The sequence below is a fragment of the Natator depressus genome, chromosome 4, assembly GCF_965152275.1.
Source record: "Natator depressus isolate rNatDep1 chromosome 4, rNatDep2.hap1, whole genome shotgun sequence".
NCBI lineage: Eukaryota > Metazoa > Chordata > Testudines > Cheloniidae > Natator > Natator depressus.
The window spans coordinates 94,845,073-94,872,672 of NC_134237.1; the positions used below are offsets into that span (position 1 = coordinate 94,845,073).

Consider the following 27,600-nt stretch of genomic DNA (forward strand, 5'->3'; position numbering starts at 1 on the left):
ACAGCCAAGCTCTACGATACAACCGCATTTGTTCCAACCCTTCAGACAGAGACACACACCTACAAGATCTCTATCAAGCATTCTTACAACTACAATACCCACCTGCTGAAATGAAGAAACAGATTGACAGAGCCAGAAGAGTACCCAGAAGTCACCTACTACAGGACAGGCCTAACAAAGAAAATAACAGAACGCCACTAGCCATCACCTTCAGCCCCCAACTAAAACCTCTCCAACGCATCATCAAGGATCTAAAACCTATCCTGAAGGATGAGCCATCACTCTCACAGATCTTGGGAGACAGGCCAGTCCTCGCTTACAGACAGCCCCCCAACCTGAAGCAAATACTCACCAGCAACCACACACCACACAACAGAACCACTAACCCAGGAACCTATCCTTGCAACAAAGCCCATTGCCAACTGTGTCCACATATCTATTCAGGGGACACCATCATAGGACACATCAGCCACACTATCAGAGGATCGTTCACCTGCACATCTACCAATGTGATATATGCCATCATGTGCCAGCAATGCCCCTCTGCCATGTACATTGGTCAAACTGGACAGTCTCTACGTAAAAGAATAAATGGACACAAATCAGATGTCAAAAATTATAACATTCATAAACCAGTCGGAGAACACTTCAGTCTCTCTGGTCACGCGATTACAGACCTAAAAGTGGCAATTCTTCAACAAAAAAACTTCAGAAACAGACTCCAATGAGAGATTGCTGAATTGGAATTAATTTGCAAACTGGATACAATTAACTTAGTCTTTATTCAAGCCTGGGAGTGGATGGGTCATTACACAAACTATTTCCCCATGTTTATCCCCCTCACTGTTCCTCAGACGTTCTTGTCAACTGCTGGAAATGGCCCACCTTGATTATCACTACAAAAGGCTTTTCCCCCCTGCTCTCCTTCTGGTAATAGCTCACCTTACCTGATCACTCTCGTTACAGTGTGTACGGTAACACCCATTGTTTCATGTTGTCTGTGTATATAAATCTCCCCACTGTATTTTCCACTGAATGCATCCGATGAAGTGAGCTGTAGCTCACGAAAGCTTATGCTCAAATAAATCTGTAAGGTGCCACATGTACTCCTTTTCTTTTTGCAGATACAGACTAGCACGGCTGCTACTCTGAAACCTGTCAGATATTTCTGATGATGCAAAATGAAGTGATGCAAGGGAAACTGAACATACAATCCAGAATGATTTGATTCCTCATTTGGTGGCAGTAGGAATCTCGTGGTGAAAAAAAAATCCTCCTTTTGTAGTCCGGACCCCAAAATCGTGAACATAGATACCGTCCTCTAAGGATGCAGGAAACATTTGGGCTGCCACAATGTAAAGGGAATGGAATCAAAGAGACTGCATAGCATGAACTTTCTAGAAGTGAGAGCAGTAAGGTTGGATCTTCAGGACTTCCTAGATCACCTGAGAATGGAGCATGTCCTGGTTGAATTAGATGTGATGACTATGGCATATATAAATCAACATGGGTTCTCCTCTAAAGAAATAGATATTCTCTTAGCCTCATTCAGGTCTTTCACACTATGGTTGTATGCAACTGTTTGGACACAATTCTTCTATTGCTGTCAGAATAGAAAGATCACCTAGGAAAATGGGCATTACAAGATTTTTTTTAAAGGATGGGCTAGATTTACCACCATCATAGCTCATATTTCTGCAGTAAACAGTATTCTACACACAGGCTTATCCAAGTCTCTGGTAGAGCAGTTATAGCACTGAGGTTGCCTAGGGCAGGCTGTTCATCCAAATCAATAGTTAGGTGTATATTTCTTCTCTTGGATCTGCCTGCAGTGCTACGAGATCTCATGCCCCATCCATTTGAACATACGATATATAATTTCATGTAGTTCCTTTGCATAAAGACATACTTCCTGCTGGTAATGATGCTGGGAAGAAAAGTCTCCAAAATTTCTGCTCTTGAAAAGTATGAGTCTAACTGTATCTTCCATGAGGATAGGGTCTGCAAGATCTCAACATTTGAAAGACAAAGCATGGCACATGCTAGGTATGAGAAGAGCAGTTAAATTTTACATCAGTTCAAGAAGAAAATGTCCTCATTCACTTTCTTTCAACCAAGTGTCTGGGCTTGAAAGTATCCAAATGCTCCAAAGCTATGTGGAAGAAGAGCTATATCACTGATTTTTTTAATCAAGGGGAAAAAAGGTTCCAGAAGGGATCAGAAAACATGCTCCACAACAGTCTCCTGGGCAGAAAATTTGTTAGCGACTACAAAGCTGCCCCCTGCTCATTTATAAACACTATTTTAAGAAGCACTACAGCTTGACCATCATTTCCTAGAAGAAATATTCTTTAGCATGAAGGTGCTCCAAGTGGAGGTTCCAAAGTAATTTACTGTTATTACCCTTAATTTTAGGGAAAAGGGGTACATGCTTCTCTCTGTCTTACTTCTCTTTCCTTCCTTACTAATTTTTCCTTACTTGCTGTCTCTCTGTATCTCAAACATTTCAGACTGGGGAAGAGGAGAGGTCAGGATCCACAATGGAAAATTTGTTACTTGCTGATTCCCTTACTGAGGTTGACCTCCTTCTCAGTCTTCCCCACCCCATGTAAATTATTGGAGTATCTGTACAATAGTTTTCACAGGGTCAAAGTATCATATATAAACCAGAGTACTAAGGCATTGTCATTAACAAGTTTATTTATACTCTACTATTAATTTACTGATTCCAAACGGCTGTGGAGGTACTCATCTGAAGTTAGGGGGCCACCTCATTGCCAAGTCTGAATTGCATCTAGTATTTGCAAAAAGGAAAGGTGAAGAGATTGGGGAAGATATTAGTCCCATAAAAAAACATAATCAGGTAACAAATTTTCTGTTTTACTAGGAGCCTGAGCTATGGCATATGTCATATCAGACATCTAAATCAGCAGTTCTCAACCTGGGGCCTTCTGGAGAGTCGTGAGTAGGTTTCAGGGGGGCTGCCAAGCAGGGCTGGCATTAGTCTCACTGGGGCCCGAGGCAGAAAGCTGAAACCCAACCAGAAGAGCTAAAGCCCAGGGCACCGAGCCCCACCACCCGGGGCTGAAGCTGAAGCCTTAGCTACTTAGCTTTGCAGGGTCCCCTGTGGTGTTGGGCCCTGGCAGTTGCCCTGCTTGCTACCCCCTGACACCAACCCTGGCTTTTATATGCAGAAAAACAGTTGTTGTAGCACAGAGGGGCCATGGAGTTTTTGTAGCATGTTGGAGTGCCTCAGAAAGAAAAAGGTTGAGAACCCCAAACTAAATCCAAATGGTCTCAAATATAAATTAGCAAAAATCTGTATATTTCTAATGTACAAAGTGCTGCTTTATGAAGAATGCTATTGAGCTGAAGTACATACTTTAACTGATACAGATAATGTCAGCTTGTTTTGCTATCCCTAAGTAAAGAACATACAAAAAATTTTAAAAATCAGGTTACTTTACATTTTTAATAGGATCATGTGTATAAGGGTTGTTTGTTTGTTTGATATGCTGTTGGTGGAATGGCCTAAAATGGGATACTTCAAAGAAAATGATTGGACTCATTTAAGAATTAATTTGTAAAATGAAATTCTTGAGAGGATGAATTTCAGTTTACAAATACACGACTCCTTCTCTGAAGATATTCCTCATGATATTATACAAAATAAAGAAAAAATTATAATAAGTGTTACTTTCAAAATGCCCATTTAATAGTCCTGTATTTAGTGACAGAGCCAATATTTTAAGAAATGATGAGTGATTTTGTGAATCCCTAAGTTTTGCAGTGCTCAACCTGAGATGCTTAACAGAGGTCTGATTTTATTCAGTTAGTGCTGAGCACCTGCCCTTTGAAAATTAGGCTGCTTTAATGTGTTTCAAGGGAGGCACTGAAAATGACTAGTTTCTTTTGAAAATTTAGCTCATACATTGTGATGACTACTGGCTGCCGGTTACTTTTATTCCTCGTAAAGTGATGAGTTATTTTATACTGATAAAATATAAAATTGCTTCCTTCCAGTACTGTTCCACTGGGACCTGACCAAATTCTTCTACGAGGAGCTCAACTAAGAAATACCCAGTGGGTTCATGGAATAGTTGTGTATACTGGACATGATACAAAACTCATGCAGGTTTGTCATTTAAATGTGGATATTTCATAAATGCTCTGTTTTGTTAGGTTTTGATACCATTATTGTTACACAAAAGCCATCTTTACTCTTTGTCTTTAAAAATGTTTTAAGTTAAAGAGACCCGAAGATCTGTCTATTTTACTGTTGGCTTCAAGGTAATAGTTAAAATATAGTCTATTTGTAGCAAAGCTGCTTTTTTTGTGAGTTAGACTGAGTAAAATCAAGATATATTTCTTTTGTTGGTTACATAGAATGTTACCAAGCATTTATCCTTGGAAAAATGTTTTTTTTTTTTTCAGTTGCAGGCATGTTCTTATTCTTTTTAAATGTATATTTAAAATGGCATTTTTTATCAATCTGGATCACTGTAGTTTGCCTGATAACCTTTGAATGATTTTATGACTGCTTTCTAAACTGTCTTATTGCATGCCTTCCTCACAGCATAGAAGGAAGAATACTTTTATGAAGACAGTGTGATATTAATTCATTTGTAAGTTATGGGGAGGGGGTAGGGGGAAATGTCAACCTCCCCAAATATCAGGGGTTTTTTTTCCTGGTATTATTTTGACTATCACAACTGATCTGTAGTTGTCAAAATAAATGAATGCATTCAGTTTAGTGATGCATTATCATTTATTCATTTTCCAATTTGCAAAGTTCAGTCATTTGAAATGGATTTCTCCACCCTTGGTGTTTGTAAGCAAGTTTCTTCTGTACTGAGGTGATTTTTTTGTAACGTTACATTTTACTAATAGCTGCTATTACAATTGTTCTCTAAGATCAGATATAATGCTAAGGATACATATTATGCAATTTATGCCAATATTATGCAGTATATCTCTTCAGAGAAATGTGTAGAAAAAGACACAACAAGATAGTTTGAAAATATTGGAGAACTACACATGTACCTCATTTTCTACTTATTTTTTACAATTTTCTTGTGTTTCACAGAATTCAACAAGCCCGCCTCTTAAACTATCCAATGTGGAACGAATTACAAATATTCAGATCTTGATTTTGTTCTGCATTCTTATTGCCATGTCTTTAATCTGTTCTATTGGCTCAGCTATATGGAATCGAAGGCATGGCCAAAGGGACTGGTATCTCAATCTAAACTGTAAGCACTAAAATAATTGTATTAAATATTTTGTTGTCCAGATGATACTTGCATAAGTTCCATAATTGAAAAATAGGACAGTAAAACATTCATCTTGATTTTATAACATTATCCATCTTTATTTACTGTATATATTGATTATAGATATATCAAAGCTGGTGTAAAGTGTTTCCTGGCCATTTGAGCCTCTTGCTAAGTTAATGAATGGTGAATTCACCCCAGGAAGGGAAGCTGGTATTTTTGCTTCTACCATCTTTCAAGGGTCTGTTAAGGAGCAACTTGAAATCTTCTCTGCCCCCTCTCCCCCATGCTGACCTCTTTCTGACCCTTAACATATACTTTCCTTCCCCCAGTAAGTAAAGTTGTGGCTTTATGCTACATCATACCCTTCCATATGAGGGGCTGATTGTATCTCAGCTTTCAGTTGTTTGTCTCAGTCACATAAGGATGGTCTTTTAACAGGCTGCTGTTGAAGGAGAGAGGAAAGAAATAGGTCTGTAGGAAGCCCTATGACACATTTTAGTGGACAGCTGAAACATGCATGACGTACTGACAGCCTTTGAGCCTTCAATTCCATGAGCAATGAGTCAGCATAGCTGATGTCAACAAGGGAACTAGATCTAAAGGAAGCCTTTGTGATGCAGCAGATGCTCAATCATATGTGCTCCAGACTCTCCTTTAGTAGGCATCTAGCATGACTGACCCCAGCAAGGAAACCAGGGCAGCAAGACTTCAATTCATCGTAGCGAGTTGACACCCTCTTCTTCCTCCTCTTCCTTTGAAGCACCTGACTTTGAATCCAAAGTCCTTGGATCTGAAGTCAAAGTATAGCACTTAAGATTTGTCTCTGCCAATAAAGAAATTACTGGATCGTAAATTGAAGCCAAGCTCTTAAGTTTTGACATGAGTCACCAAGAAGCCATTCATTCGTGTTTAGGATGAGTTTGGGTTTACAGTTACCTTGATTTCCTTCTCCATTGTATTGAAGAAGAAGAGAACAAACTGCTCAAAATGTTTTTAAGCTGAGATGTACATAAGCAGTTCTCCAAATCCAGGAACTCGTGCCTCCATATTACAGAAAGTGATCTGGGTTCAGGCAGCCCTTGTTCTGATCAATAAAAATGTTGGTTTTAAGCAAGTTACGTTTTAAGCAAGCAAGCAAGCAAGCAAGCATTGAGTCAATGTTCAAAGGCCTGTGACCAATATAGTCTCATGCATTCCCCAGTATGGATGTTTGTGACAGAGCTGCTTAAAACAGCCCTTCCATTGGCTCCAAAGACAAGTTACGAGATGAGTATATCTAGAGGATCCATGAATCATGATTTTGGAACTCAAATCTGTGAATCTTATCCACTCATAAAACATCCTGGAAAGATGAATAGGATCTTCTTCCTTTTTGGTTGCTGTTACTTTCTGGCTCTGAGTTTCCTGATTCAGGACTACTACTTTGGCTGTCTGGAGCTATAGTATGCTTGAATGGTCAGCTTTGTATAGGCTGGAACATGCAGCTCCAAAGTGCCACATGACCCTGATTATGTAAAAGGTGATTTTCGCAAAGAATGCATATTAGAACTGAAATTAGAATCCAGATTTCCATCTCCAAAACACCCCAGAATATCTAGCTTATTAATGGAATATTCTCTTGAGAGCTTTCCAGGAATTGAGAAGGAGGAAGAACAGAGGAACAAGAACAGATTATGGTGTTTATGCCATCACCTCATACTTCTTTGTGTTCTTCTGCTTGCTGCTTCTTCCTCTACTTCTGTGGATTCTGTGAATTTTCAGGACATGGCAACTGTACTGCAACAGAACTGGTTAAGAAGAGTTGCTCTTTGTTTCTGAAGAGGTTTGAGCTGTTTTACATACATCTTGCCTCTGGCACAGTACTCGTATCAGCTGCTTCTGAGAAAGATGGAGATCTTAAAGTGTTATAAGGCTACACTGCACTATGAATTATGGGAGTGATTCCCCTGCTCATGTACACATACTCAAGGTAGCTCAATAAGAGTGCAAGGTTAAATAGTAGCATAGCCGCAGTAGCATGGGCAGTGGCAGCAGGGGCATGACTGAGCTGTGCCGAGTATGTACCAACCATTTTCAGGTTGGTTTGTGCTCTGCACAGCGCAGCCGTGTCTCTGCTGCCGCTGCCTGCGCTACTGCGGCTTCACTGCATCATCATCCTGTTAAAGACAGATTCATATTTTTTTGGATTCAAAGAGACTGACCACTGCTGTGGAGCTCTGACATAGTGGTGAGCATGATTATAAATGGGTGAGTAAAAAGTGGTGTCCGGTATCTGTAAAAACTCTTTTGGAAAATTAATTTCAAAAGTTCATTTCTAGTATTTGTCTAAATATAGCTAATCATTGGAACTGTTTAAAAGGGAAAAGTAGTGTAAAACTGTTAGTCAGTTAAGGCTGGTCTTCACTGCGGGGGGGATCAATGTAGCGGGTCTAATGAAGATCCACTAAATTGACAGCAGAGTGCTCTCTGGTCGATAGTACTCCAGCTCTCTGAGAAGAGTAAGGAAAGTAGACTGGAGAGCATCTCCTGTCAACGCAGCGCGCTGAAGACACCGGGCTAAGTTGACCTAAGCTATGTCAACTCCAGTTACATTATTCACGTAGCTGGAGTAGCATAACTTAGGTCAACTGACCCCGTAGTGAAGACAAGCCCTTAGTTACATTTCACACTCTTGTTCTAGACTTTGTGTGCATATATGGAAATAAGCAAATTATATTGTGGAAGAGGTTAGGCATGTTGATTTTTAATAATGTAAATAGATAATGAACTGCTGGTGGATGCAAGTCAAAGTTTGGACTTTGTATCCAGAAATGTGTTTATGGAAGCCTATCCCAAACCTGTTTGATTTAGGAATCAACTTTGAAATGTCATGTAAACATGCTTCTTTGTGAGATTTTTGGTAAAATCATGCTTCTGTGCCTTCTGTAAAAACCATGAAGATATCTTATCTTATAGTATCTTGCTACTTTACCTTTAACTACTGGAGGAGTGAGGATGTGTAGAGAAGGAATTAGGAAGTGTTCTTTCCCCTCCCACAATTCTCACTTTTTAAAAAAAATTCTCAAATTTAGAAAGTTCATATTTAGAGTAAAGGTTCAGTTGGTTCTTACTTTATTCAGACTGGTTTGATCTTCCCTACAAAGCACATGCAAAAATGTAAGGATATATCTAAAGAGCAAAAAATCAGGTAATCTGCTTTTTAAAAGTTGGAGAAAAATTATGTAAATTAAAACTGCATTTGATCACAACTAAACCCATATCTTCCATGTAATTTACAGCCTTACAATATGGGTTAGGAAGGGGTATTACCATAGTAACTTCTCAAAATACCTAAAGAACTTCTATCTGTATATTACAAAAGCCAACAAATGTGGCTGTGAAAATGTTATCTGTTGGTTGCCTAACCAAAACAGTGTTTAATTTTACAAGTGCTTTCTTTTATTTTAACAGATGGTGGAGCTAACAATTTTGGACTGAATTTCTTGACCTTTATCATTCTCTTCAATAATCTCATTCCAATCAGCTTGTTGGTTACATTAGAAGTCGTTAAATTTATCCAGGCATATTTCATAAATTGGGTAAATATGACATTTATTGTGGCTTACACTGATTTCTAAAACCAAATACTATCACTTGTTTGTGAATCATGATAGGCAGTTCATTTCTATAATAAAAATCTTTTTCTCTTCATTTTTCTTGTTGCATGTAAGTCCACATTTTAAAGCATGCAGTACTAATTACAGTATCATGGAAACCTGAAATACTTGATCATTTAGTACTTCCTTGCAAACTCAGGATTTTTTCCTGCATCACATTGTCCAGTGTTTTGTTCTTTCCAATTTTTAAATGTTCCAGGCAATACGGCTTTGATTAGACCCCCCTGGAAAAACAATTCCATGGTCTAATAGATCTTTTTCATGAAGTTTTTCTAATATTCAGCCTAAATTTTCTCTCTTAATTTCATTCACTTTCTTCTGATTATACATTCTGGTACCACCATAAATAAATTCTCTCCCTTCTGGTGCTTACCTCGAAATATGCATAGACCATTATGCCCCCTTTTAATAATCTCTTGGACAAGTTATAGGCTTTTGCTCTTTTACTCTTATTTGTTTAAGTTCAGCCCTTGATTTTGTTTCTCTTCACTGACCTCCCTTTGGTTTGAATCTTTTTGAAAATAAGGTGCCTGGAACTGAAAGAAAAATTCTAGCTGTGGGCATGCAAATTGCATGATCCTTTTCTTTGGTCAAATATGTAAAAATAAATGTGTGAGAGAGAGATGTGATGTGTAAAATAAGTAAGTGTGTGTGTGTGTGTGTGTGTATTTAATGTGTGTGTGCGGTTGAATATTTGAGATTTGTATGTAGATCAAAAAACAACAAACTTTTCTGTAATTTATCAACTATTATATTTCTGTTGGTTCATTTTATGTTAGTGCCAAAATGTTACAAGCATTGTGCAACAAGAAAGGGGGACAAAATGCAGTGGCTGCCTTGAATATCTTAAACTCTGAAAGACAAAAACTGACAGAGATTGGGGAAAGGAATTAAAACATTTAAGCAAAATGGTTAAGGTGATGACCAGCACACACACAAGAAATCCAAACAGGTTACAATTTGGAAATTCCTAGTTAGGCAGAGTTAAGGTTGAGTCCACTGTGGTGACACCATGAGAGGGGAAAAAAAGAGAGAGAGAGAATATGTGTCTTTTAAAAATCAGTTGAGTCCAATATAAGACTACAAACATTAAAATGCCTTAAACATAACCGTAAGGCTTTTGCACATAATCAGTACAGGACAATTAAGATGATTTAGGAGTCTTAACAGGGCATTTCCATATTTTAATGTGTTTCAGTTTTTTTAAGTTTAAACTTAACTCTGATATTTTTTACTTAATAATGTTTTGGGTTTTGTTTTTGTTTTAATAATTATAACATCCCTGTCATATATTTCACTCTAAATTACTGATATGTACTCTCAATCTAAACTCCATTTCAATATATTTTTTTTCAGGGAATATTTACCTTTAGTACAATGTGTAAATGCCTTGCTGTGTTATACATTCTAAATCTAAGAAATATAGTGGAAAAGTCGATACTCTAACGTGGTTTTCTTTTTTTATTTTCAGTGGTACCTATTTTAGATATATTGATACAGTTACTGTCACATATACTGATCACTAAAATCATCTGAATAAAAACTGTCTCTAAAGTGTAGCATAAGTCATTAAATTAGTTTAAAAGCTGAAAACATACTTCTATTTCAGGAGACTCTTTGTACTGACCTGATTGTCTCTGCAGGTTTTTCAGCTGAAATAGATGACATAAAAATAGATAATTTATAGTCGGGTTCAATACATTGGTCAGAGACTATATTTATAGGCTTGGAAGGATTAGATATTTATTGTTAAATGTCAGTAAACTTCAATTTCACTGTATACATACTAGGTGACAAAAATATTTCCATCTATAATAATAATAATAAATTTACAGATAAGCAAAGTAAGAAAAATGCTGCATGAGAACTTATTAGGGTTTTATTTAGGGCTTTGTATGTTTTGACATATGATGTTGACAATTTGCGAGTTAATGTTTATAAAGCTTTAACCTTTTGAGTCTTAACATCTTCTGTCATTAAATAAATATTGTCTATCTTCCCCATTGTTTATCACTCCCCAGAATTTTCCACAATTGAGAATTTAAATCGATAAAAGTAGGGAAAATGCTTAAAAATAGACATTGATATCCATTAAAAAAATTGAATTCTGTCACACCCTATACATAAGTAACAACTGTAAAGAAGCTAAGTAATTTATCTTTTTAAAAGTATGGAAAACTAGCTTTTAACCACTTACATCTTTCTTTAGGATATAGACATGCACTATGAACCTACAGACACTTCTTCCATGGCTCGTACATCCAATCTCAACGAAGAACTTGGCCAGGTAGACCAAATTGCTTCCTGTAACTTAATAGTGTGTGAAATGATTCACTCTAGAACTTGTGAGCAATTGTTTTTACTTGAATTGTTAATGTGAGAGTGGTCTTATTCTTTCATAAATGTTATCAGTCTTGATTTTTTTAATAGGTATATTCTGAATAGTAATTATTTAAGCGTATATTAAATTATTAGGCATACAGTTTTTCGTATACATTTATATGTTCTTATTTAGACAAAGGAATTTTAGCTCCTGTTTTAAATATGCACATGTGTGTATCAAACACACGCACACGCGCATGCACACACACAACTACATTACAAGAACATTATTAAGTTTGCTAATTCAAGGGCTCAAAAGTTAAAAAATGCCATGGTCTGTGCCAGTGCACCTTTAATTTAGTCCCCTGATACAATATGCATTATGCAGATGCATCCTACTGATACACCCTCATGGGAACCTTTGGATCCACCACACAGCCCTCTACTACTGAGCTAACAGAGCTACTGATAGGTTTAATAGGTTGTAATCCATCCTCTGTGTGAACCAGAGATGTATGGCCCATTTTTCCAGTCAGTTTCACAGATATTGCTGACAGCAGAGTGGTGATGAGACAGGAATCGTGGGTTCCATTCTAGGCTCTGGAGGGAAGTATTTCTAGAGGGCACAGACTTTTCTGCCCATTTCCCCATCCCATGTGTCCCCTCTGTCACCCCAGCCCCCTTGCCTCCTTTTCCCTACACCACTGCTTCTTAGCCTCCCCACTCCACCTCCTCATCCAATCTCATTTACTAGCTCCCAGTCTTTCCCTTCCTCCATTTCTCTCCCTGCCTCCCAGTCTTCCCCACCCCTGGCTTCCAGCCCTAGTCTCTCCCCCTCAGCTCCATGTCCCAGTCTCTCTATCCAGCTAATGCAAGTCTCTCACCCATGCAACTCCCGGTCCAAGTTTTCCTTTTCCACCTCCCCCAGCCTCTCATCCAAGTTTCTGCCCCTTCCCTAGCTCCTTATTCCAGTCCATTCCCACCTGTCTCTCTCTCCCCTCCCCCCCAACAGATCTGTCTCTTGTCCCCTCTGCATTTGAATCAGGCAGCCTCCTCTTCCACATTGCAGGGACCCAGCAGGTAGTCACTGAGACACAGGAGAGATTGGTCTGGCTTTTCTCACATATTTTTAATTCATGCTTTGGGATTAGAACGACGCTTTCCTCATAAGCATATTAGTACAATAAGTTTAAAATTTATTTGGAAGCACTGGCCCCTGTCAGACACAGGATATTATACTAGCTGCGCCATTGATCTCACGTAGTAGTGGAATTTCTGCAATCTATGGAGCATAGAACTGTGAAGTATACCTCCATGTGTTGAATCAAGCCCAATCTGTACATCCATCTTAATGTCTTATCTTTTGCAGATATGAAATTTTAGGTATCAAGAATGTATTCATAAGAGTTTATGTTCTAAGCCAAATATTTTTATAATCAATAAACTGAGTGAAGTAGTTCATTGCAGAAGTGGCTAAAAGTGTTTAGTATGTTAACAGCTATGAATGACTAAATATAGAAATATGTATTGAGTGTAATGTAATGAGTTTTAAAATTCATTTAGGTCAAATACATATTTTCTGACAAAACTGGTACCCTGACTTGCAATGTCATGCAATTTAAGAAGTGCACCATTGCAGGAGTTGCTTATGGGTAAGTGTTTGGTTTTTTTTTTATATCAACTTAAAGTTGCTTATTTTTCTTTAATTTCTTCCTGGCACTGGATGTAGTTAAGAAGACCTTTTTCTTGTGGCTATGAAAAGAGTTGTTCGTTATGAGGCTGACATTCTTTATCCATTCACTACATAAGAGAGTACCTTTTCTCACAAACCGAAGTTAAGATAAAATTAAAAGACTGAAGGTTAATTGTTACAGTTACATATTTCAGCACATCAGCTGTTTCTATATGTTAGTCTTATTAATACCTTCATTGATGAGTTTTTACTTACAGCTACAGAAAATGACAATGTTTTGGCCCACATTTTATATTTCACACAGACATGTGCTCCTGTGCGTGCACACTTGTGTAAATGAACAGTTCAGTATGATTACACTGAATGAACAAGAATTTGAATAGCTTTTTGGTGTTAGGTTTTGATTTTACATGAGTCCAAAGATATGTGTGTGTGTGTTTTAACATAGGTTTGTTATGTGGGTTAAACAAATTCAATGTTTCATTATTTTAAAATTTATTTTCACAACTTATTGCAATTAATACCTTCAACAGTAAATATTTGCCTACTGAAATGATCTTTTCCTTTTATGCTTGAATAATGTGCCTTTTTTGGTAGAATTGCTTTTGCACCCTGATCTGGTGGGAATGACATAGGTGCTGGAACTAGGGGTACTGGATTGCAGCAGCACCCCCGGTTTCAAGTGGTTTCCATCTTACACAGGGTTTACAGTTTTGTTCAATGGCTTTTAGCACCCCCACCATAAAAATTGTTCCAGCACCTATGGGGAATGACCTCTTGTTGGTTGGTTGCTTGGTTTTGGTTTTTGGTGGTAACTGGGGGATGGGAACTCAGACTTTGCAAAGAGACAGAATAACAAAATAGCAGCTCAGTTTTTGGATGACCAACTTAGTCAGCTAATGTCAAGTACCTAGATATTCAGGAAGAGTAGAGAAAAATGTTTCAAGTGAATATTGCCTTGATGTATTCAGTGTTTGTTATTCAACTTCATATTTTCTGGGCCTGATCTTGTACCCGCACTCCAGCAGTAGTGTAGAGGAACCAAAAAGTTGCCTTGACAGAGCATCGAAAGATTTCCCTGGCATATGGAGTGGAAGGGGGACAGGCCTGAAGCATGCTGCACTCAGGCACACCTACTGACTTAACAGCCCTAGGAGACCATTACAAGCATAAGTAACCCTGACACCAAATCACCTCCCAGCAGCCACAAGAGTTGGGGAAGACACAAAAGATCTGGGCCTCCAACTTCTTAAGCTTAAAAAGAATAAAACAGTGGAGGCCCTATGACTTTAAGGAATTTAAGAGCATCAGTACCTTGTTGAAATCTGTGTTCAGCCTGAGCCATACTGTGACTTAGTCTGTTCTAGCTGAAGCAGTAACACATAAATGAGTCTGTGTCTGTATTTTCATAAGTGGGGTAGAAAGAGAAACATTTAAGCTTAAACCATAACTTTTTTTCTTGAGTCTAATAAAATCTAATGTCTTCTCCTTGACTTCTCCATTCTCCAACTGATTTTTTATTTTTGTCTGTAAAGAGTAGTTATGGTGGGAGCTGAGGCAAATTGCAGGACTTCTTCAGTCACAAAACCACTTCTACTTATGAAGTCTGTTTCAGGCAAAGTAACAAAAGTCTTATGATCCTTATGAATTAGGCTGAATGAATGAAAGTTGAGATAAGAAATAAAGGGAAATGGATGGCTCAGGAAATTGGTAATCAGATAAAATATCCTTTAAAGTCTGTTTATCTCTCAGTGACTTTCACATCAAATCTGCTCAGCTTCCAAGTTAAAAGGATGTGTTTTCTATCCACCAGATATTCAGAGTGGACCAGGAATCCACAAGTTATAACTAGGCTCTCTACCTTTGATTTTTTATACCGGTCCGGACTCTTGGATTATAGTTTTTTTTTCAACCAGCAGATGGAGATAGTACACTAAAACATGTGATGATGTAACACTCATTTATGTAGGCTTCTAGTAATCTCTGAGGCTTCAGTTAGAGTCAGCATTTAAAACCAGAAGAGACCATCAGATTAACTGGTCTGACCTGCTGTATATCACAGGCCACCAACACCACGCAGAACGTACACACTAAACTCAGCAACTGAAATTAGACCAAAGTATTACCCATAGGAGACTGGATTATTATGGGCCACAGGCAGAAAATAGAGGGGACCAAGGTGCACCAGTGCCTGAGATGGCAGGGAAATGATAATGTGAAATACACCCAAACAATCCTGGGAAATGACCCACACCCACATGCTGCAGAGGAAGATTAAAAAAAAAAACAAAAAAACCCAAATCCCTGCCAGTCTCACCTGGGGGAAAATTCCTTCGTGACCCCACGTATGGTGATCAGTTAGATCCTGAGCACATGAGCAAAAACCAGCCAGCTAATCTTCTGAGAGAATTCTCCTTACCACTTCATAGCCCAGTTGTTTTCTGTCGCCAGCAGGTGGAGAACACAAGCAGCCTGCTGCTAGAGGAGGGAAGAGAAAAGTAGACCTTGGAGGCCATAAGGCAGCCCTGTGGAACACTGTGGTGTGCAGCTGCATTGGCAGCACATATGAGGCACTCCCAGTCTGCTAATCATGAGTACCACATGCATAAGATTTTCTGTTGGCAGGCATCCAGTCTGGCTGACCCCAGTCCAAGACCAGGAGAGGGTAAAGCTCCAACTGTACCTCACATTGTCAGTCCTCTCTACCTAATCTGCAGGGGCAGCTAAGACTCAGAAGAGGTGAGCAGAGAAAAGTTTCCGGTTAGGAAGTCCTGACAGAATAGGAAGCCCTATAAAGACCTTCTGCATCTATGAACTCATCCAGATGGATGAGTGCCCCTGGAACTCTGGCAGCACCTATTCCCAGGATAAGAAAGGGGAATTGAATACAAGTGTAGACTCGGACCTGTCTCTTCCTCTGACAGATTTATCATCTACTCTGAGTAGGGATAATGCTCCCAGTAAAGGACTGAGGGGAGGGGAGGAAACGGCCCCATCAAGCCTTTGCAAGCATCCTCAGCACAGTCTTCAGCTGAAGCCCATTCAGGCTCCAGATTGCTTTTCTGACATACATAAAAATAATATTTTAATCAAAAAAATCTGTTTTGAATTTAAATTGATTTTAATGTAAATCAGTATTTTAATTTGAATGCTGCTAATACTTTACATTTGCCTGTGTTGTAGTCTTAAATTGTTAAGTTGATGTTTTGTATTTTAATTAATTTCAAATTTTACGTACAGACTTTTTCTACTAAGAAGTTTCACTCTGAAAGTGCTCAACTTTGTTGAAAAGGACAAGGGCAGGAGCTCATTAGCATCCTTGGTGTAAGAACAAAACAAACTCAGACACAAAATTAATAAGCAAATAACCTATGCTACATCTGCAGCTGCTTCCACCTTCCATTATATTAAACTTCCACAAGTCAAGAAAGTTCAAATGCTTTTACCAGGCTATACTCCTCCATGAGAGTTTGCAGTTCAAAGTCAATGGGACTTTTGCTCTTAAGTCACTTTGATTCTTTAGAAAGTCTCACCCTGGCATGCCTAAATATGGTTTTAGGAACCTAACTTTAGGCTTCTGTTTTTGAAAATTTTGTCCTGTGTGAATAAAAAAAGGGTTCACAATAACTTTATTAATGTGATTAAAGTAAATAACTTCCATTGTTAACACTGAAGTAATTTTATATTGAAGTAATAAAGATTTTTATGACTAAGAAGTTTTTAGTAAAAATATAATCTTAACTTCTGATTCTGTATACGTTTATGTATTTGCTTAGCGTTAAGCACATGAGAGAGCCCCATTTACTTCAATGGGACTTTTTATGTGAGTAAAAAGTAAGTGCCTGGTTAAGTGTTTGCAGGATCATAATTTTAGATTTTCAATTTTTATTTTATTTATGTATTTTGGCCTATAAAAATTTTTGTAAATTCAAATATGATACCCAAGAATAGTGAAAAAACAACCAACTAAATAACATTTACAATTTAGTTTATTATACATTTTAATCTAAAGTTACAATAGCATAAAAACATTCATAATAGCTATTCATAGCTCAGCCTGGTTTAAATCAATCTTTTTTAAAAAAATAATCATCATCATCAGTGATTTCAATTACCTTGATACAGATTGATCCCTGTTGCTTCCCAATGTTCATGCATCCCCCTTTCATGAGACCTGAACATCTTTAACAGAGCTTCTCCTTTGGGAAGATTCATTCTCCGTCAGGGAGCAGAAAGCCAAATAATACAGGGACAGCTCAGAGAGCAGCAGTCCTGAGAATTTTGTCTCTTGATTGCTTTCCCCTTCAGATTTCATGTGGGGGTGGGCAGAGAAATAAAATTGCTCCATCTCTGCAGCTTCTTTAAAGTAAATTACTAATGATGTGGTAAATAGGTTTTCACCTGTGTTTATAAATGGGTGAATTCCTTCATGCTGTGTAGCCAGTTGTGATGTTCAGCATTTTCAGAACACTCTGCAGTGCAAATATGTCTTTAATTACAAATATTTTCAAAATGTGTGCTTTTTTGTACATTCAGAACTGATTAGTGTAAACCAGTTTGCAAGCTTAGGAGCAGATCCTCTGGTATAAATGATCATAGCTCCATTGGCTTTAGTGAAGCTAAAACAATTTACACCAACTGAAAATTTGCCCCTTGGCTTCTGTTTTGACTTAGTTACATTTTGTATTTATATAAGTGTCTTGGCATCTGTTGAACTAATACTGTATGTTTAACACATCTTGTCCTGTAGGAGACCTCTATGGTTCTCTGATTTTAGATTTTCTGGGTTTTTTTAACCACAGTAATGGGCTGATCTGGGACGACGGGGCTGGGAATAGGCGATGGGATGGATCACTTGATGATTATCTGTTCTGTTCATTCCCTCTGGGGCACCTGCTGCTGACCACTGTCTGAAGACAGGATCCTGGGCTAGTTGGACCTTTGGTCTGACCCTGTATGGCCATTCTTATGTTCTTATCTGAAGCCCGTTAAAATCAATGGGAGTCTTCCATTGACTTAAATGGACTTTGGATCAGGCAGTTTGTTGGGTGCCAGTGCATGAGGATAAATCAAGCATGAATTAATTTAGCCTGATTGCGTATTACAGAGCCCCAACATACATTTAATATTTTATTGCAAAATTTTCTGTTTCCTGATATGTTGGCACTAACAACAATTCTTTTGAGGTATTCTAAAAAGTTTTCCCTTTTAGTAACTCATTTCCTTCAGAAATTTTTCTTTTATATGTGATCTGATTTTGTAGCCTTTCTGTGATTATATTTTCCTTCTATTTCTATCCTTCCTTTACTTTTTGTGCAGCCATTGTCCTGAGCCTGAGGATTATAGTTATTCTTCAGATGATTGGTAAGCATTAAAGATAATTTAGTATCTGTTTTGTTTAAAATTCATGATTTAATATTGGTTTCAGAGTAGCAGCCGTGTTAGTCTGTATTCGCAAAAAGAAAAGGAGTACTTGTGGCACCTTAGAAATAAATTGGTTAGTCTCTAAGGTGCCACAAGTACTGCTTTTCTAATTTAGTATTGTGTATGCTGTGATAGTTTAAAAACGCAAACCTTAAAAATAATTTGAACTGGTATTCAAGCTCATACATGCAGACTGAATTTTAGATACATTTTTCCTGAGTCAATATTTACGATTACTAAATTATTCCTAATCCTGAAAGCAAAAGGGCGCCTAACACCCATTCTGGACCTGTGGCACCTCAACAAATATCTCAAGAATTTGAAGTTTCCCATGATCCCCTGGCCTCCATCGTTTCCTCCCTGGATCCCCGAGACTTGTACGCTGCCCTTGACTTGAAGGACACATACTTTCATATCTCCATCTTCCACGGTTTCTCTGTTTGATGGTGGGCCGGTGCCATTTCCAATTTATGGCGCTGCCCTTGGGACTTTCGTCAGCCCCAAGAGTGTTCACAAAATGCATGGCGCTGGTAGACGCTTACCTGAGGCATCGAGAGTTCCAGGTCTATCGGTATCTTGACAATTGGAGCATATTAGCAGATTGTCCCAGCAGGACCATCTCTTCTCGCCGTGAGTGGTTGCTCCATCTGGCGGTGGTCAGTGTGATCTTCCAAAGGTGGGGAAATCCACAGGTGGACTTGTTTGTGTCCTGTCAGAACAGGAAATGCCACATGTTCTGCTCATTTTTGGGGATAGACAGGGGATCCCTGTCTGATGCCTTTTTGCTCCCATAGTCGGGGGCTCTGATGTATGACTTCCCACCAGTGCCCTTAATCCACAGAGTCCCTGTGAAGATCAAACAACAAAAAGCCAAGGTAATCCTGATAGCCCCGGCTTGGCCTCGCCAGTGCTGGTTCAGCATGCTGCTGGACCTTTCGGTGGCCACCCCGCTGCAGCTGGCTCTCTGGCTGGCTCTGCTGTCCCAGAACCACAGTAGTTTTCTGCAACCAAACTTGGTGGCGTTGCACCTGACTGCCTGGCTGCTACGTGGTTGAATGCAGATGAACAGGAGTGCTTGGCTCGTCTCCAGCAGTTTTTGTTGGGTAGCAGAAAGAGCGATCTGCCTGGCCAAATAGAAAAGGTTCACGTGCTGGGCCTCAGACTAGGGCATCCGGCCAGAACAGGCTTCACTGCAGGCAATTTTGGACTATCCTCTGCATTTCAAGCTCCAGGGCCTGTCCTGTCATCGATTAAGATCCACTTGGTTGCTATTTCGGCCTTCCACCCTCTGTCCCAGGGCAGGTCGGTCTTCACTCACAATATGACTGTCTGGTTTTTGAAAGGGCTGTAGTGACTCTACTCCCACATCCAGGACCCCATCATTCTCTGGGATGTGAATCTCATGCTGTCACGGCTCAGGGGTACGCCCTTTGAGCCTCTGGCTTCCTGCTCCCTTCTCCTCCTCTCCTGGAAGGTTTCTTACTTGGTCACAATAGCATCTGCCCGCAGGGCCTTGGAAATTAGGGCACCTACCTCGGAGCTGCCCTATATGGTGTTCTAAAAAGACAAGGGCCAGCTGCGGCCGCACCCGGCTTTCCTGCCCAAGGTAGTTTCACTGTTTCATATAAGCCAAGACATATATTTACCTGTCTTCTTTCCAAAACCTCATAAGTTGGAAGAGGAGTGCAAATTGCACTCTCTAAACGTCAGGAGAGTGCTAGCCTTTTACATCAAAAGGACTGAGGCATTCTGTAAGTTGACGCAGTTGTTTGTTGCAGTGATGGATGAAAGGTTGTCCAGCATCTGCCCAGAGAATTTCATTATGGATCACCACCTGCATCCATTGCTGCTATGATCTGGCGAAAGTGCCTCCACTGGCAATTGTAATCACCCGCTTGACTAGGGCGCAAGCCCTGGTGGTGGCCTTACTGGCCCAAGTGCCGATTCAAGTTATCTGTACGGCTGCTACCTGGTCATCTGTCCACATGTTTATGTCTCATCATGCAGTTACCCAGCAAGCTCGTGATGATGCTGGCTTCAGTCTAGCAATGTTGCAAGCTGTATGACCATGAACTCTGAGCCCGCCTCCATGGATGCTGCTTGTGAGTCACCTCTAATGGAATTGATATGAGCAAGCACTTGAAGAAGAAGAAATGGTTACTTATCTTTTGTAACTGTTCTTCAAGATGTGTTGCTCATGTCCATTCCTTTACCCGCCCTCCTGCCCCTCTGTCAGAGTTGCAACTTTGGTGTTCAGATGATCTGAGTCAGATGAAGTAAGGCTGCCTCCACTCCTCGCACCCAGTGCATACATGAAAAAGAATGACAGTTGCAAGGAACAGAGAGGGACTTCAGTATTGCCAACCCCAAGCATTCAAAAATCATGATTCATATTTGTATTTACCAGAGGAATCAATGATGATCTTAAAATATTTTATTTATGCAAGGGTTTTCTAAAACAAGATAATTTAATCTATAACTGTCCAAAAAATCCTTGGCTCCCTAGACTCCAAGTTACCTAGTTGAAGGGAAATCCCTGGAAGAAACGGAAAATATCTTTTGGGCGCAGTGGCTTCTAATGAGACCTTAAGGAGAGCTCCTGTTTTAATATAGTTAAATTGTAATCCATAAAATTCTACAGAAATATTATACTGCTTCATTATGTTGGGAAGGGAAACTCTGGAGTCAAAATAGTTGTTGAGTGCCCACTGTTGCATTGACCACCAGCACTTCAACCCTTACTGCCACAACACTGGCTGGAAGTTGGGGTGAGGGAAAGAGGGGGAAGGGCAAGTAAATTATGCCAGGCACAGGTGTGAATAATAAAGGATTGAGAGTGTGCAGGCCAAACATACTACCAGCACTGAGTGCCAGTTTCATGTTTGGGTCAGGGAGTATTTGTGGGAGTTCAGTGCTATCTTCAAGCAGATCGTCAGTCACAAAACTCTGCAATTTAAATCCTTTTTTTTCAAGGAAAGATATAAAGTATAGTATGTTGCCTCATTTACAAGGATAAATATGTAGTGCAATTGTGGTGTAGTTTGGAAATGTTATATGCATGGTGAACTAAATTATAATACTTGCAACATGCGATGCTATGAAAACATGGAGTATTCAAAGTTGCTTGTGTTAACTGTATAAATGCTATATGTATATCAGTGTACTTGCTAGTAATTGTGTTTTGGGCTAAAAAGTAAGATAAAGGATGTTTCCTGCATAAACTAAAGGCAATGGGGTTAATTAATGCAATTCCCCAATACTGAAACAATGCTGTTGTAACGAGTCTTTTGACGTTTCAGCCTCCTGATTTGATCTGATTCAAAAGGCCTTGAAACTGTATAAAATATCAGTCCTGACCTGTGGAGAGGGTCACTCACACTGGATCCTAGAACTCACCAGCTAGCATGGGGCTGTGACTGAGAGACAGGCCTTGCTTAGGACCTGAAGTGCTTTAAACCTGTCAGAGTCTCTGTCAGTGGTGGGCAACCTGCGGCCCGCGGGCTGCACGTGACCCATCAGGGTAATACATTGGCGGGCCATGAGACAGTTTTGTTTACATGGACCGTCTGCAGGCATGGCCGCCCACAGCTCCCAGTGGCCGTGATTCACCGTTCCTGGCCAATGGGAGCTGCGGGAAGCGGCGCAGTCCGCAGGGACGTGCTGCCTGCCGCTTCCCGCAACTCCTATCGGCTGGGAACGATGAACCGTGGCCACTGGGAGCTGCAGGCGGATGTGCCAGCAGACGGTGAATGTAAACAAATTGTCTCACGGCCCGCCAGCAGTTTACCCTGATGGGCCGCAGGTTGCCCATCACTGCTCTGTGTGGAAGATGGGTGACCACCTAGTAAGCTTGGCATAAATGTTTTCTCTGAATTGCTTTTGTTTTGAATAAACAGCTTTATGAAAGCTGGCTGGTCATCGAATAACCCTGTCATAGCCCCTAAGAGAACAGAAATGCAGGTGCAGAATTGATGTCAGATCTGCTGAGGTGGTCATAGTGAATTGCAAAAGACTGCAGCCCAAGACCCCAGTATGGAGGGAGCAAATTGCAGGATTCTGCCCCAAGAAAGAGGCAAAAGACCTAAGTGGGGTGTCCTTGAGAAGGCTGTTGTCAGGTGGCATACGTGTGTCTGTTTTCTCTCCATGTGCTGTACCAGCGCACAGATAGCTGGTTCAGTCAGCAAACCTTGGTATACTATCCAGAAGGACCACAGACTTGGTTCAGTGGCAAAGGCGCTTGGCCAGGTTTATTGCCGACAAAGCACAGTATTAGTACCCCATGGACTCTACAGAGACACTAATACATATATGCCCCTGAAAATGGACCAACTCAATCAGCGTCGGGACTTTCTGCTGCCTCCTAGGCCAGACAAAGATGTTTCTTCTGTGACCTCTTTTTTATACACTGATGCAAACAAGTTACGTATTACCCTTCTGACATGGTTAGTTACCACCCTGCACCATGTACCTGTTGGTTCGAACAAAACATCTCCATCCATTATCCTGTCATCCTGACCGTATCTTCATGAGGGGTCAGAGTGGCCATGTGCCATCTTCGGGGAGTGTGTTTATATCATAACATATATAATGGTGTTTTTGTCTACCCTTCTGGAACGTGTTTACATGAATACCCAGTCCCTAGTAGTACTTAGGAGTGCCTGTGTTTTAGCAACACCAGCCATGTTTTTGCAAAGTTCATGTTCTGGCCAGTGAACTTGCAAGTGTTTGCTTTGTCTGACTTTTGCTCATAGCCTGACTTTTGTTCAGGTCTCAGGCCTTATACCAGGCCCCAGGCTTCAGCCTCTTTCTCTACTACAGAGGCTATGAAGGTTAGAGGGGACACATACAAGAACTCTGGCATATTATAAGTGTATTGTAATGTTGGTATCATTTGGAAATTTGTGTATGATGAACTAAACTCTAATACAAATGCTGTATTTTTTAGCATCTTTTTTGTAGCGTATGCTGGACACTCACAAATGTTTCATTATTAAAAGTAAATATAGTATAATTTTCACTTACAAAAATAAACAATGGGGCCTCATCGTGCCATCTACTCAGTGTGGGCAAACCCCTGCACCTATGCAGAGTCCCTGTGACTTCAGTGGGACTCCACCTGGGCATAAGGGGCTCCTGTGGAGAACAGATTGCAGGATTGGGACCTATAATTTTATTTGGGATTAATTTTTACTGTGTCCCTTTTCCAACATCCAGTAAAGCCAGTGGCCAAAGTGGCCTCTGTGTTATAATTTTATATATCAAGAGAGTTGTTTAGATTTCAGAGTTATCCAGTACAGACTGGGTTCAGTTCAGTTACTCTGTGTATGTGTACATTTGTCAGTTAACATAGCGCCATGGTTAGAAATAAAGAAAAAAAATTAAGTTTGGCTTTAGTGTGTGGTCATTGGTGATTTTCAAATGAATGATTAAGAAAATACTAATGATGCTCTTCTTACTTCTCTGCTTAATTTTTCTTAGTCAGGACTCACAGACTGGAGAAGAGAAACCATTTAGTGATCCATCACTGCTGGAGAATCTCCAAAGCAATCATGTACGTGATATAGAAAATAAATGTTATTTTACAAGATGAAAAGAATGATTTCAATAAAACAGAAAGAGTATCCTTTAAAGGAAATGAAATTTTGTACTTATATGAAACCCACCTATATTCTATGTAAATAATAGCCCAGCTTTCCATTCATGTAAAGTTTTTTATACTCATTAGCCATGGAAGTTTGTTAATTGTAATTATACCCACATGTTCTTTGAGATGTCTTGTACACATATTTATTCCATTGTTGGTGAGCGTATGCCCAGTGTATTTAAGTTGGAAACTTCTGGTGAGGAGTACCCATTAGAGTGGTGCATGCACCTTTAGTGACCTCCTGCCTCCAAACAAAGATATCATTCTGTCCCATTCTCAGGTCCTTCTCACTGCCCATAACTAAAGTTGGAGGTCCTAGCGGTGCCTCGTGCTCACTGTTTTTTCTAGTACTTATCAGCAGCCTTTCTTGTGTAAATAGTTAGATATTAGCATAGTCATTATTCCTTAGGGCTTTCCTACAGAGAGACTTAGTGCGCAGCAAACTGGTATGTGAATCTACAGTGCACGAACTTGACACACACTAACTGGTCATGTAGACTCTGCTACCACACACTAAAATGTCTGTAGTGTGCAACCTCAAAGCACACTGTGGAACTTGTAGTGTGCAGTCCAGGGTGAATATGGCTAGTTAGTTTATGGCAAGCTAGTGCAATGCAGAGTCTCACTCTGGCTTACCCTGTACTAAGAGTGTGTCTACACAAGTGTTGGAAGATGTACATTCCAGTTTGAGGAGATATACGTGGACTAACTGATGGAACTAGCACTCTTAACAATAAAGGTATTGCCACTACCATGGCAGGAGCTAGCCACCCTAAGTTTGTACCAGACAGCTAGCCCGTGCTGTTGCTTTTGCTGTCATGGCTACATATCTGTTTTTAGCATGCTAGCTTGATCAGGGATAGCATGGATATGTCCTCAAACTGGAATTTACACCTTCCAGTTCTAGTGTAGACATACCCTAAGACTCCATGTAGATAAGCCCTTAGTTAGGTATTCTTAGTTTTTATAGCATTTCTTTTGTTCTCCTCTTAGGATAATGTTTGTTTTTGTTTGGCTCCTAGGGTGGTATTCTTTTGGGTCTTGAGGGTAGCAGTCTTAAACCTATAACTCTTAAATGTTTCTACCAACTTTTTATCCTAGTTATGTTTATTATATGATCTATGTGGTTTAGGTGATGGTAGAATGCCCAGAGTCCTTGGATGGGTACCATTTATGTATTTATATACATCTAAATTAACTCATTAAATAAAAATGAGACACAGGTCCTTCCTACTTTATGATACTTGGAGGAGAGATGATATATAAATTTTCTTCAGTAGGACAACTCACAGACTTTTAAAGTTAACCAAATGCTCAAGTTCTTTGCTGGATCAGGTCTTATAACAGAAATTAGTAAACGTGTGCCTCTTTCCTGGAGGAATTCAGGGCTCTGAATCGAAGGACAGGACAGAGCCATCCCGTTTTGAAAGTGAAACTAAAGAGGTTTCTGAGATTGGTGACTTACCATATAGTTATACCATTCCTCCTTCAATACTATTTCTTGAATTGTCATTTTCTCAGAGTTTTATCATTCTGTACAGTATTCGGGAATTGTTGTTTTTACAGTTGAAGTGCCTCACTTTTAGTAGAGTTCTGTGTTTCTCATTTGCAGTAGTACAAGAATCTTTCCTAAGTGACTCTCAGTATTGGCAACTCCACTTCTTAGGAATTCTTTTGGGAAATGACTGTTTTTGGCAAGAGTTTGGGGATCTTAAAATTGGTGATTTCCTGCTGTCAGTTTGAAGTGTTTTGAGATCTACAGATGAACTAAAGTGCTGAGTAAAAAAAAAAAAAATTGAATTATTTGTGTTTAGACTGTCACACTAAAAGCAATCTGACTGACCTTGCTTCAGTCTGCCCTTTGTGTGGGATTGGGCACAAGTTTTAACAGAAAATGCAGCAGCTATTTCTTTAAAGTGTTCAGGAGAGGTGTTGAATTGACTGGCCTGGAACCTGAAATCATATGTCCACAGAAAAAGTACAGCATGGGCAGTGATAGTGCCATAGTAAAATAGAAAATACTGTGTCCAGACAATATTAAAAGAGAATTCACTTCACAATAAATGTTAACCATGCACACATTACTGAATAAAACATTTCAGTATGTCATTCAACTTTTGCCCATATCTAATGTGCCTACTTACATGATTTATTTACATTTCCAGTTGAGCTGTTAATTGATATTAATGTTTTACTACCTGACACTAAATGGCCGAATTTCAAGTCCATCCTCGAAGTATGGAGGCATTCGAGCTTCTCAAAAAAACATTTGCACGAATTTTGTTAATGTGGGAAAAGCAACTTATTTTTTCCTGATCTTGTTCTGAGAAATGGCTGAACCATTTTTGCTGAAAATTTCCAAAGTAAATCAGTCTGAATTAGACATGGCATGGATAGTTTCAGTGCAAATGGTTAAAGTTTGGCAAAATTATAAACAACTGACCACAGTGTTATATTATGGAAAGTATTGGTGCCACAGGGTTCATACACTGCTATGGCATCTCCTCCTGGCTGCTCTGGGAATTAGCTCTTTTCAGGTCTGACATCACCTTCTGTTGCTCATTGCGCATTCTGCTGCCTCTCTCTCTGTGACTCAGGTTGCTCTCTCTTTGTGACTTGGCCCTTCGGATAGGTCACTGTGTGTTTTTATCCCTTCTGGGGTATCATAGTCTTTCCATACAAACTGTCTCAGGTTGTCTTGTCTTCCCATTCACCGCCCAGATGGTGCCACTTCCCAAGTGGCTGGTAGGGGAACCCAGGCCTGTCCTCTACCCTGGGTTCCAGCTCAAGGACCCTCTGTTCAGTAGCCAAGGTTTGCACCATCTTAAGCCTTGTTGCTATTTCCCTGAGCCTTTTCCTGCACCCTTTTCCTTTCGGTTTACTTATGTCCCTCTGTGATGTCCAGAGTGGCTGCTGGCTCCCTTACTGCAGCCCTTTTCCCTTTCTGCTGTCAACTTCCTGTCTTTATACTAGCCCTGTCTGTTCCTACTCAGCTGGACTCCATCTTCATTCTGGGTTACTGAGGTTACCTAGTTTCCTTCCTCCTATCCTGTTAATGGGCCCCTTCTCAGCCTCATTGATCTCTTCTAGGCTAGTCTGAGGTGAACACCCCATTACACTTGGGAAGCCTTAATTATAGGCATCAATACTTGCACCGACTATACAAAAGGAAAGTATAGCAGCAGTTTGAATGTACTTGAAGCAAATTAGGTGAATGTTGAAAATGGTTCTTGTATAATGTCATCAACCAAAAGAATGTAGAAATTTTAAAAATGTTTATTCTTTGTAACCAGAAAAGGAGATTTTCCCCTGAATTAATATTTGCCAATATGTACTAACACATTTTAACAGTGCACAGATTAATTGTTACTTTTTACCCTGTTTTTGGACTAGCCAACTGCACCTATAATTTGTGAGTTTCTAACAATGATGGCAGTGTGTCATACAGCTGTTCCAGAAAGAGAAGGTGATAAGATTATATATCAAGCAGCATCTCCAGGTAAGAGCTAAATAATTATATGTGAACTGTAAAATATTCAATCCACTCAGCAAGAATGTTAATTCAGAACTTGATGAATTACCCCT

At 39.7% G+C, this 27,600-nt stretch overlaps 1 protein-coding gene across 3 annotated transcripts in view; it reads left to right on the forward strand.

The window, feature by feature from the left end:
- Window positions 1-27,600, forward strand: part of ATP8A1 (ATPase phospholipid transporting 8A1) — a 250,687-nt gene that overhangs the window by 72,752 nt on the left and 150,335 nt on the right. For 2 of the 3 annotated variants that reach the window (XM_074951493.1, XM_074951492.1), the window contains exons 10-17: window positions 4,024-4,135; window positions 5,087-5,252; window positions 8,727-8,854; window positions 11,142-11,219; window positions 12,818-12,906; window positions 18,267-18,311; window positions 23,850-23,922; window positions 27,409-27,514. In XM_074951493.1, coding sequence (XP_074807594.1) covers window positions 4,024-4,135; window positions 5,087-5,252; window positions 8,727-8,854; window positions 11,142-11,219; window positions 12,818-12,906; window positions 18,267-18,311; window positions 23,850-23,922; window positions 27,409-27,514 — 797 coding nt within the window. The remainder of the gene's footprint in view (window positions 1-4,023; window positions 4,136-5,086; window positions 5,253-8,726; window positions 8,855-11,141; window positions 11,220-12,817; window positions 12,907-18,266; window positions 18,312-23,849; window positions 23,923-27,408; window positions 27,515-27,600) is intronic. The other variant, XM_074951494.1, reaches the window with a different exon arrangement.